Raw genomic sequence first — 12,893 nt, forward strand, 5'->3', positions numbered from 1 at the left:
AACACTGAAAGGGACTTTACAGGAACCGCAACTTTATGTTTGCTTAGTAACTGAAGATACATCTGAAAGAATTCAATCATTAAATAATAATAATATAGCATTTAAGATTTATTAAGATATGTTTGGTAAAGTGATTACATGTTATAATGGAAAGATCTCTGTCAGAAAATCTTTCTTTGCAATTGAGACACAGTTAGACACTTGACATACAAACCTCATCAATGGTGACAAACAATCATGAATGAGTTTTGTACTATGTACCCAGCATGCATTGCAGCATGAAGCTGTTCAGTTGATTGTCACCATTGTTGAGATTCATATGTGGATTGTTCATTTCTCTGTGTCCGACTCATTCTATAGGTTAATATTTTGTCTATATAGTGTGAGAGCACTTTTGAAAATTGAAATACTATACATTCTTTTTACTGGTTTACATCACTTCATGGCAATAGTCCCACCACATGGTCAAATTTTGAGCAAACATGTTTAGAGCACATTTAGGAAGAGTTAGTTTTAAAAATAAGAGCTTTTGTAGATGTGTGACCTACAGCAACTAGCTGGCAACAGTGTTGCCAATATATTACTGTAGAAATAGCGGGTAAGGGCTAACCGTGTATAAACCGCCAGCGATTGACATCTACCTGATACTGCACTCATATTCATATAAAGAAGCCATGTTGACAAGTTTTTGTAAGTTATGGCAAAATCCACAAGATTGTAGTACCTTCAATGCCCTGTGAATGGCAATATTAATTATAAGATAGGTGGCATGCAAAATGTAATGTGTAATTGCATTAGTCATTACAAATGTAGTGGAGTAAAGAGTACATATACTTGTTCAAAAATGTAGTTAAGTAGAGAGTAAAAGTTGCTAATATCTTTAATACTCAGTACAACTACAAAGTAGCCAAAAAGATACTTAAGTAAAGTAACTAAGTACATTTACTCCAATACTTTACACCACTGGCAGAAGTTTCATTGTCTTTTAAAAGGAATGAACAACAGCATCAGAATTGCCCTGGAATGCATTTGTGAGGATCTTGCTCGGTTCCAGACTCGCAGTTCTGAGGAAGAGTTAGATGAAGGGGAGCCTGATAAAGTATACAGTATAATCCCAAAAAATGGCTCCAAAGGAAAAGTGCTGTGTATGCAAAGTTTTGAAAATGTGACCACCTAGCTGGGGTTTTCTTTTCATGGAGTTGTAGCCTTTGACATCAAGGTTTCAAAGTGATATTTTGATTTCTATTAAAGGGAGACATTTGTCTATGTTATGATATGAACAATATGTTTAGCATATCTGCACCAGGCCTGTTTTGGAAATGTATGTTAGATTCTATTTTTGTTAACTTTGATATTGTGATTGTTCATATGATACTTGGAATTTTTAGATATACGTGGATGTTTAGATAGACAAGTTAATTCAGGAAGAATATAGATTTAATTGCAACTTGCTGGAAGGCACTCATTTTGTTGATATAGAAAATTACAAAAGGTACTTTGAAATCACATTTTGCTAACAAGTTGTTTAGTGTCTTAAGAAAATGTTTTGAGGGAAGTTAAATGAGTAATTTTAATTATTATGCTATTACTTAATCATTCATTTTCAAGCTGATCATCAATGCATTGTAACTAGTTTTATATGATTGTATGTTTAGTGTATATTAGTGTGTTTAGTGTATATTAGTGTGGAAAAAACGTCCATAATTTGGGTTGCTTCAGCTTGATAAATACAAAGTCTGTGTGTAATTACTTGCATTTAATAAAAAAAAAAGAGTTGTCCTAGTGTACGATACAACAGGCCTAAACTTGTGTGAAAAAAAACCCTCAAAAGTCCCAAGCTCAAGCAGCCTCCTACCTTTTTATGTCCCATCGCTCCTGCACTGCCCTCTGGTGGTCATTATATGACAGCCCAAAAATGCTAAACATACATCCACAAGTCTCTTATAAACTTAAATTGGGCGCAAGGATGCAACAAGTACTTCCAAATGTAAACTTATTTAGTTTAATTACTGTATTACCATCATAAATTAAGGTTAGCTGTATAAATGCACAGAGCTGACATAATGCACAGAGTATTAAACAAGTTTTTGAGATTCTTATATTAAATGCTGGAACAAATGATCCACAGTCAGGCCAAATCATAAGGGAATTTCAGGAAACACATTTCTTAAGCAAATACATACACATTACTGTACTTCACACCTTATCAGTATTCACCATAACTTATTTTTGAACGCAACACAAAATTTTGTTCATTACATTTACAATTTTTTCAGTATTAATGCAATTAATTTGGTAGCATATTAATAAGATTAAAGATTCTGAGTTCTTGTCTGTCTTTGGTAAACAAATGCATTTAAAAAATACATCTGAAGCCTCAGACATCAAGTAAAATAAGTTATAAATATTAGCACTTGCTAACACTTTGTGGCATGTTATTTCCACTGAAATGTGCCGTTTTCATCATTAAGTGTTAAATGTTAATATAGGCTCATGCAGAGTATCAGGATTATGCGATTAATGTGCAGAACTGCTGAATCTATTTTAGCACAAATATCCAAGTTTTTCAAAAGTCCACTATGCAAATGATTATTACATATTAGAATCATGTATCACATATAAACAGTAGTATTATATTTACATACACATTAACCAAGACAAAATAACTTCAAATAAGCTTGACCACATAGTATTTTAGTTGGTCCATTTTACAGGATCTGTTTCTAATTATTCACAATTCAGTGAAATTAAAGCACCTAAATCAACATACAGCAGCACATCACAGCAAAATAATTTGAATAATAAATAAATAATCATGAATGTATAAAAATGGACTATATTTAGTGTTAAATTGAAATTGCAAATCTATGACCTCACAGCTAGCTTTAATTACGGGAGCTGAATTAGGAAATTCAGGGGGTGAGTGCTTACAAAATTATCTCAGACAGTTGGTCCTCTGCAGGCCTAGAAGTGTCATTACAGTGTGCCCTGTGCCTGCTCACCGAGAAACTCCTCCAGGACGTTTATGATTCCACAGGCTTCGGGAAGGCTGCTGTGCTCGGCTCGTGCGTTCTGAAGCAGCACATTCCCATTTCCACAGTTTTGAAGGAAGAGACAGCAGCGAAAGAGAGCATAGTGACTCATTTCAGCCTGGCGAATAAAACGCTTCAGGTTGTTCATGTCCTGAATGGCCTGCATAGATACACATGGTGGGTGCAGAAAATGCTCATTTTAATATTACCTACAGTTTAAGATTTTCCACGACCATGAAAGTCTGTTTTAAAACAGGAAGTTACTGTAACACACAAGCAAAGCAACAACCTTCAGTTTGAAGTTCTCCAAGATCTGGCGAAGGAGGAAAGGGTTAAAGCGCTCAGCAGCATTGAGGAAAGCCTGGATCCAGTCATCACAGAACCGGTTACTGACTGCAGAAGTCACAATACAACAGTATCACATGAACACATAAATAAAGAAAGACTGTGGAATGAGGGGAAGTGGATGATGCCGACCTGCGTTGGTAAGTGCGGGTGGGGTAGTGGAGAAGTCGATGATCAGATTGGTGTGGGATTCCTCTGACATGGCCTTACACAGAGAAGCAGTGGTGGTGTCCTCCTGGACTAGACCCTGCAGGCTTGCTGCTTTAATAAATCTAACACACAACACTGACATCACAATTACAAACTATATCACTGTTTAAACACTGAAAATATAAAGCTTTCACTTACCTTGCTACATCTGCTTTTGTCCTCTCATCGGCCCCTGTGACTTCTACTAGCTTGTGACTCAAAGCCTGTAGACAGATACTCCTTATCAGTGATCGACTAGTATGGTACACCCATTCGTCATGCTGACCAAAACCCAAGCCGGCCATGCAAACCCAGGTAAAGTAACATTATCCTCCAGGGGAAATGCCACACTGTTTATTTTGTTTTCAAATCAGACTTTTATCGTTTGTGTGGTGTAGCGGTCACTTACAGCATGCAGAAGGTAGCCGATGTTTGGTTGCAACAGCTGAACCACTCTGTGAATATGCATCACCGCCTCTTCATACCAGCAGCTCAGGTAAGGTCTCAAATCGGTCTCCAAATTCTCCATCTGTAACCAGGAGTTACCCACAGTGTCACATCACCTATTCAACATACTGTATATGACCAACTAGGCACTGGACTGAGGTCACAATGTATGTTGTTTTCTCACCTCTGGAGTCAAACTGCCCTGCAGACCCTGCACATACTTGTCCAGCTCAATTCTGAATGTTTGTAGGGTTAAGGAAGAATAATATGGGGAGGGTTGCAAAGCTAGTCTATATATTACATCAGTGTTTCAACTGTTAGATTAAACTCAGATCTAAAACTTTCATCACCAAACAGTTTAGGCTGTTTCTGCATTTGACGATCAGTCATTTATAATTTAAGGATATGTATTCAGGCCCTTCTCTGATCCTCCTAGAAGACACACCACCCAGCCATTGCCATCCGCCTCAGGCTGTTGAGGAGATTTCTCTTGCTCCAACAGACAGCAGTAGCAGCCCACTGCTTGCTCAGAGAGGCTTTAAAATACAAAAACAACACATGCAAAAAACAAACAAAATACAAAAGACATTTAATTTCGCACAGTTGGTCTGTATTGGTAACACAGCAAGAAATTACAAATATTTGAATCCATCAAAATTGAGCACTAATACTTTGACATAAAGTTTGCAAGCTAGATATGAGGTACCTTAGTTCCACAGTGGCAATGTTGCCCATACCCCCCAGCAGAGCACCCTTGCTCAACCTGCGAGAGATATAGCTCCGCAGTTCTGGCTCCGCCTCCGGTGCCAAACTGGAGTCCAATAGGGTAAGACTGTAAAAGTGAAAAATGTGTTACAAAGTATACCAACCACAATATCAACAAGGAAGGACAAAAGCGAGCAAGCAGACAGATAAGCAGTTCATGAAGCAATGATGTTCACAGAATCACCAGCAGCCCCTTGCAGAGATTCACACTAGCGGAAAGATCAGAGAATTGAGATTATAGACACATCAGCGAAGTCATAATGGAACAAGCCAACACGATGAAAAGACAGACACAGTATCCTGAGTGACCAATGCCAAGACCGAAGTCAGCAAATGACTGACAGATGAAGGACCCTCTTTACCTAAAGTCATCCTGACTTGTAGTTGAGTCTGACCTCCTCTGGTTCCACGCCACACTTTCTCCAGAAGCCTCAGATCTGGGTAGTTCAATAATGCGTTTAATGCTTTAATACGTAGCAAAAAAAATCATCTCCTGGGATTATCACAAGGGTGGATGTATAAACATGATAAAGACTATGTTCACAGTATTCATAAACCAAGTACATAGATTCATCAAAAAGAGAAGAATATAGTACATCATTAAAAAGACTTATTAATAACATAATCATGAAGACAATAATAAAATACAACTGAAAGATACTTATTGTTTGACCTTTGTTCACGGTGGAGGATTAAAAACGATTTAAGAAATAAATAACTAGAAATGCATTAATAAACAAATGAATAAAAAGAAAAAATGTAGAAATAAATGTATAAACAGATATATGTTGTATATACATTTGGAATAATTAAATTATTGATTTAAATGTATTCCTACATGTCCATACATTATCTTTTGTTTGTATTATGTCTGTATTTCTACATTTATTTATAGCCTAACATTACATACCCAAGTCATATTCGTCTTCCATAATGCAGAGTGCGAATTTATTTCAGTTTAGCACAATACTGAATCGTGATTGATTTGTCTAATACGTTTTTGAATTAAATTACAAGAGGTAATTTATGCCATGTCCATTTATCCACACATTCAACGGATATAACAGTTAATGTCATGCACAAAACGCAAAATACTGCACCTAGAAGGCTCAACGTTACTTAGCAAAACGTTATCTTACATTATCTCCAGCAAGGAAACTAAATATGAGTGAAAGCCACTTTACCTTGTGCTCTGGTAGTAATATATAGCATAGTAACTGTTAATCTGTTGTATTTTCTGGCTGTATCCGGCGATCTCTTCGTTGTCGAAGTCTCCATCTCTTTCATCCACGTCTATGGACTCTTGAAACGAGGATGTTTGTGATGTAAACATGTCTCTGTAAAGCCGAAAGCAGACTGTCGACGCTTGTATCTGGTACGGATTATATGCTACGATAACAACTATATGTCCGTTAACTGAAAGATGTTAACCCACTGCAGCTATGCGATTATTTAGTTACAGATACAGAACCCATTGAAATGCTAGTAAGTGATTGTTGATATGTGTCATGCAGTGGGTCAAATGACACTGCGCATGCGCTGTCGAGTATTTTACGCAAGGGCGCCAAACTCCGCGTGCCATTCGCACCTAATACATACTGTACTCCACTGTTGTATGCATATTTGTTAGACATGCCGTCAAACGTAGAGATTAAAGCAGTTGTGCGTGATCTGTGTCACCTCACGGAGCGTGCAAAGGAGCTGAGCGGATCCGATGGGACTGTGATTCGCCAGCAGGACACGTTTTTCAGAATCCCAGTAGGACGACTGAAACTCAGAGACTTTCAGGATGGAAGAGGACAGCTCATATTCTATGAGAGGCCCGACAGAGAGGGACCAAAGTTGTCAAACTACTCTATAAGCCCTACCGACGATCCACAAGGACTTGTCAACGTTTTGACGGATGCTTTGGGACAAGTGGGGCAAGTGAAGAAGGAGAGGAGGCTGTATATGGTGGGGCAGACCAGGGTGCATGTTGATTCTGTGGAAGGTTTGGGAGATTTCATGGAGCTTGAGGTGGTGATGAAAGAACATCAAAGCACAGAGGAAGGAGTGGCCATTGCAAATCAGCTGATGCTAGACCTGGGAGTAAAGGAAGAAGATCTGATTGAGGGTGCCTACATGGATCTCTTGCTTAAGAACCAGCAAAATGGACATGCTTCATAGACTAGATCCGTTAGCTCCCCTTATGCCTTCATCTGTGTTAAGACTGTTTTCTAACGTCAAAGCATTGAATGCTTTTGTCAACCTTTACCCTTAGTAGTCTTTTGAAATCATCTCCCATTATCTGAAATGATGGACAGAATAAACAACTTTCTGAACTTGTGTGTCTGTTTTGACGTTTAAACACACGCGCACACACACACACATAAATATTACAAATAATTTATTTGATACACATTAACGCTAATTTAAGGGGCACCCTAACCTCTCATAAATAAAAAATAGCATAGGTTTTTTGTGTTTTTATATTTATTTATTGATTGTGCGTGTGTGTGTAGAGAGAGAGAGATAAACAATCCAATTAAGCAGTGAAAATAGTAATACAACTAATAACTTAAATTAACAATAAAGACGGCTAAAGCCAACAAAACGAGGATTAATCAAATTAATAACGTTTCTCAGCGCGTTTTACGTGTGCGAAATCATCAGTCATCTCAAAATTGTTGCTGCTTCTCATGAAATGCCAAGACGCTAGGGGGCGGTCACGCTGACACAACGCACAGCGCCCGTCGAAAATATCGCGAGAAAACATTTTTCCCTAATCGCACCGCGCGACCCTCTTCCTTCCTCTTTCCGCCATATTGCAGAACCGGTGAGTCTCAGGATTCCTTCAATGCCTGAATAATCTGTTTCAAATCATGGACATCCTTGTATATCATCTACATGTAGACCGAAATGTGTTTGTATGAACAACCAAATCGTCAATCTTTTCAATCATTTGGTTAAACTTCTCTGTGTGAAAGTTATATTTCCCTGAGATTCGCGGCTGCCCAAGCTCTCCAACATTCAGTAGTGCTTGCCCGTGTTACTTATGGACAGCCACAAATAACTCGAGGCAAACCAATGTGCTCAAGCAGTCCGCTGTTTAATTTTAAAATTCACATGTAAATTAAGAAGAAAATTGTAGGTTAAAGAAATGCCCGGTTAGCTGAATTTGCTAGCTTGTCAAGTGAGTTCAAGCGCGTTAACCTTTCATACTGGCTGTCGGGAAAATACACAGTTTCCAGTGACTATTAAATGTAATCCTAACCACGTTCCAGAGAAAACGTGGTTTAATAATCAGACATATTTTGTACCTTGCTTCCAACACTTTACCAATGACTCGGACCTAACTGGCTTTTGACGTAGCGTTTTGGTTCGGCGGGACAGTTAATAAGGTTGCTTAACGCATATATTTGCAATATGAAGGATAAAGGATAAATGATTTTTGTCCACAGGCATCATGGTGCGCATGAACGTACTCGCAGATGCGCTTAAAAGCATCAACAATGCTGAGAAACGTGGAAAACGCCAGGTTCTCATCAGGCCCTGCTCCAAAGTCATAGTGCGCTTTCTTACTGTGATGATGAAGCATGGTGAGTTTTCAGTACTTGTTTATGAGTTTGTCTTTCTGCCCATTTACGTTCTGCCGTTGTCTCTTATGATATTTACAAATTATCTGGTCTGGAGGCACGCATGAGATGGGAGGCTATTATCTCTGAAGACAAATTCCTCATGCCCCTCATGATCTTTGCAGGTTACATTGGGGAATTTGAGATCATTGATGATCACAGAGCCGGCAAAATTGTAGTCAATCTCAACGGGAGAATTAACAAGGTAAGTGTGGTGTGACACACTTTCACTACAATGTGCAGCATTTTTAAGATGCATGGTAAAATCATGATTGACAGTGTAGTGATTTACAAGACATCATGTCTCAGTCTTTATAAACGGCAAACATTTGTGAAAACTTGAGCAAATTTCATCTTTCTGTCAATCAGCTGGACTGGAGCATAATTTTATAAAGAAACTTGCATTACGTTATACATAGTGATAAAGACTAATTCTGTTTGGGTGTACATTTAAAAAATTTCGGAAAAGGTAAATGTCTGGTCAGATTGTCTTGGAGATGCCTTGTCTCTCATAAATGGGTTAACATTGTATATGTAGTAAGAATGTACTTTATAGCAGAAATGCTGTTTACTTCACGAGCACATTTAAAATGACGTTGAAAGATTAGAGAATGTTAATACAGCGTTAAACGCTCACTTTCTGAATCTGTTATCTGTTTTGTAGTGTGGTGTCATCAGCCCACGCTTTGATGTGCAGTTGAAGGATCTGGAGAAGTGGCAGAACAACCTTCTCCCATCCAGACAGTTCGGGTAAGTGACTACCAGTGTCGACTCGTTTGGACTCCAGATTTTTTTTCAGTTGCGTTGTTTACTTCGACTTTTTAACATTGTTTCCTAACCGTGTAATAAAACATGGACATGTCTCAGATTAAGCTAAAACAAGGTCTTAAATTGACATTAAGTGTTTTTACAAACCTGCCTTACAAAAGAATGGTGCTGGGGTGCCTTCTGAGACGAAGCAATAGCACTGAAATATTTTAAGATGTCAATGCAAGCTGTTTCTTATTTAAAACAGCTCAAACATGTATTTTAGTCTGTCACTTAAACCTAAATCCACCCTATTGTCTACTAGATGAATTCTCATTGGGATACAAATGTCAGTTATGGCTGTTTATTAGTAAAAAACTATCATCAATATCATCAACACTAATTGTAATTGGCTTTGCAATTTCGGTTCATTCACCTATTGACAAGAGCTTTTAATGTTCAACTGTTAAACTGAGTGCAGGCTGTATAATTTCCCCCACGTCTTGGCTGTCTTAAGACACATTTTGAGAATCCTAAAAGATTCCTACAATCCTATAGACCGAGATCTGTAGTGTTTGAATGCAGTTTGACTTTGAAATGTTTGCCAACAGCCGATTAACAACCATTTTCCTCTGCTTAAGTTCTGCCAGTTTTGAGACATAGTTTTGCATAGTTGCCACATATGACACAAAACTCTGGACGAGTCTTTTTACCTGTGTCCATTTTTAATGGGGGTTGATTGCGTGCGGTCTGACATTAAAGACAACTGAGATCCCACAGTGTGACACAGTTGGGATCGTGTTGGTACAGTCTGACATGCAAGAATTATTTGTACATCTGCGGTAGATTTCAGACATGAGAAATATGTTCTAGATATTGGAATCGGGCAGTCAAAAGGCCTTATAAGTTACATATCAATTTGGTTCTCAGATGTAGATCAGATATTACCGGAAGCATCATTTCTTAACCATGGTGTTGTCTTAAAAGGCTAAAATCTTGTTGCCAGTGCAGAAGTATTGTGTTGTCATTGAAATATCAGCTTTTCACTACTTTGTTTAAATTTTGCCTGAAAGTAACGTGTGTGATGAGAACCCTAGCTGAAAGATAATGGTTTCTTTGTCTGCTATGGAGCCCAGAGCGGTCTTGAAAGGCCTAGCATAAAATGCATTCAGATTGCAGCACCTTCTTGGGCAGTTCGTCATGTTTTTTGTCCTTTTTTTTTGTTCTCTACAGATACATTGTTTTGACAACCTCAGCTGGCATCATGGACCACGAGGAGGCCAGGCGAAAACACACGGGAGGAAAAATCCTTGGGTTCTTTTTCTAAACATGTAAAGCTGACGAAAAATAAAAACAGTGGAAGACATGTTTGTGTTTGTCTGCTTTGTTTTTGAAGACGACGCTTGCATAATACATAACGCTGTCCACATTCATGAGAAACTGAAATGACAGCAGAAAGGTGATTTTGGTTGAGGTGCTTAGCGTAATTTCTCAGTGTCTGAGAACTGCAAGAGGAATGAAATAAGTGTGTTAATGGGGTTCATGTTGAATTGCACATTCTTTAGGGCAGTATTCATGGCTCATTTTGACTAGACTGTGGTTTGGACAGATGAGCTAAATTCTGAGCCAGTCCAGGAGGGAGGAAAACTCCTTTTGTGCTTTAAGATTTGTTTAAGGTGAAGTATGTGAATCAACCAGTGCTGAAGATAAAGACTTATGTAAAGGTTTAGCAGATGCTTTACACCCTCAGATGTTTTGCTCTAAAACCAAAAAATATGTTCATTGCTTTGGGTTAGTGTTTGACACATTTCTTAATGTTTAGTTACAAAATCATTCAGATGGTATCAAGGGATTGTTTGAGTGGTTTTCAGTGGAGACCTTTCTTGTGAACCCAAGTGTTGGAGAAAACATCCAGAGAACCTAATCATGCTTTTTAGTTCAATTGGTTTCTGTGGAGATGGACCTAAGGATATACTCTAATGAATTCACTGTACTGCTGATAAAACTATTGCATATTTTTACTCGTATGACTGAGCATTATCATCGCAATCTTCGTTTGATGAAAAGCAGCTTTAAGGTGAGCGATGGTGCCCATATCTACCAGCAGGAGGCGCTATGTTTCTTTTTTGTGATATGAGACTCGCGTCTTCATAGTTCAGACTGCGCAGCAAGCTGACAGTTTTGTTAATAGCACACTATTTTGTTCAATATAAAGGATGTTTGTCAATATACAGGCGATACCATCGTCGAGCACTGAAAATGAGGCTTGGAATTTTTTTCATAATGGTAGATCATGATCTATGAAAAATTTCAAGTTGTGCTTGTTCAGGGCTGTAGGTAAATGATGTAGGAGAGGTCCATTTTGTTTTCGGACGAAACATCTTTATGTTCCTCTATTCTTCCTCTTACCTGGTTTTGCTGTGAAGTCTTTTCACAGGAAGCATTTGACCTCAAGAGTATATAAACCAGAGATTTAAAATAAGCCTAACAATTGTAATATACAGTACAACAGCGTTAAAATTAAGCGACAATTTCAAAATTATTTTCTGTTTTATTTGCTATTTATGGGTCTGTTTAGGTAAAATGATCATTATTGTTTCATTAGGCCTATATCATTATACAACTACTAACAAAATTTCTCCCAAATAAAAATATTGTGACTTTTGCATTTATTTGCAGAAAATAAAAACCGGAGAAACAAGTCAAAATAACAGAAAAGATGCGCTGTATTTTTTCAGACCTCAAATTCTGCCAAGAAAACAAGTTCATATTCACTTTTAAGCAATACAACATTAATATTCTTATGTTGTCAGTCTTTCACATTGCCGTTGGATAACTTTGTCACTCCTGACGTTTGATTTTGTTAAAACTCCAACAGACACTTGACTGGAATTGCCACAATTCAATGAAATGCTAAATAAAATAAAATTTGCACTGGTCTTTCCACGGCTGTATACAGCAGGTCAACATCTGTATTCACTGCATCCGCTTGGACACAATACTTTTAGAAAATGGTTCATTTAGAATGATTCAGCTTCGCTTCATTGTTCTCGGGGTGGGATGCATTAGTGGCAGGCATTTCAGCTCTGTATGACTAAAAACTGTGGCAAATGATAATGGGAATGTTTCAGAGCTGATTCGTAATGCAACAAACAAAACAAGTTTCTTTATGAAATCCAGTCACCCTGTCCTCCTCCCGGGTATCTATAATAACTTTTCTTTCGAGTATGGAAGCCGTAATATCAGACGTGCCCCTTGTCGAAGACAAGTAATCAGGTCTAGGCCATTGCCCCTGCTGGCTAAGGGCTTATTTGATGAGCGTAGATGTTGGCTGTTCGGGTCCATTTGGTCGTGCGTCTCCGCATGACGGGACCTTTTCAGTTTTCAGATGGGGTATTGCTCGGAATCTCGCAGATGCCGCTGCTGTAATGAGCACCGGCCTACAGCTGTTCCTTTGAGTGGGCTACACGGTGATGGTTTAATGGTTTTTCACAATGCCCTGCTGATGCGGAGGTGAACGGTCCGCCCCGAAACATGTCAGTCACCATTTAACGCTCATAATTACACCATTAATCAAACTTAATGCTCTATGATTCAAATTTCCCTGATTCATATCCTCTGTGCGTGCATTAGCTACGTAATAAAAAGCTTATTCAGATTCTGGGAAAACTATAGAATGTGGGGCCTGTTGCACAGGCAAATGTTTGCATGAAAAAGTAAATATTTACTGATACTGTGCACATTGTTGATAGTA

General features: G+C 38.3%; 2 protein-coding genes across 3 annotated transcripts; one reads left to right on the top strand and one right to left on the bottom strand.

The window, feature by feature from the left end:
• Positions 1–336: 336 nt before the first annotated feature.
• Positions 337–6,286, bottom strand: lg11h17orf75 (linkage group 11 C17orf75 homolog). Of its 2 annotated transcripts, XM_057346898.1 has the most exons (10): positions 5,963–6,286; positions 5,141–5,215; positions 4,720–4,845; positions 4,419–4,549; positions 4,198–4,253; positions 3,976–4,095; positions 3,726–3,790; positions 3,510–3,649; positions 3,322–3,425; positions 337–3,192 (listed from the first exon to the last, which is right to left on the bottom strand). In XM_057346898.1, exons 1-10 carry the CDS (start codon positions 6,109–6,111, stop codon positions 2,977–2,979), a joined length of 1,182 nt encoding a protein of 393 aa, XP_057202881.1. In that variant the 5' UTR covers positions 6,112–6,286; the 3' UTR covers positions 337–2,976. The 2 variants fall into 2 exon arrangements, with proteins under 2 accessions (XP_057202881.1, XP_057202882.1); XM_057346899.1 differs by lacking the exon at positions 5,141–5,215.
• Positions 6,287–7,526: 1,240 nt separating this feature from the next.
• On the top strand, positions 7,527–10,505 carry rps15a (ribosomal protein S15a). Its single transcript, XM_057346034.1, has 5 exons — positions 7,527–7,593; positions 8,219–8,356; positions 8,518–8,597; positions 9,057–9,142; positions 10,373–10,505. The coding sequence occupies exons 2-5, from the start codon at positions 8,224–8,226 to the stop codon at positions 10,464–10,466; spliced, it is 393 nt and encodes a 130-aa protein (XP_057202017.1). The 5' UTR covers positions 7,527–7,593; positions 8,219–8,223; the 3' UTR covers positions 10,467–10,505.
• The last annotated feature ends 2,388 nt before the right edge of the window (positions 10,506–12,893 follow it).

This window comes from Triplophysa rosa, linkage group LG11 (genome assembly GCF_024868665.1).
Source record: "Triplophysa rosa linkage group LG11, Trosa_1v2, whole genome shotgun sequence".
NCBI lineage: Eukaryota > Metazoa > Chordata > Actinopteri > Cypriniformes > Nemacheilidae > Triplophysa > Triplophysa rosa.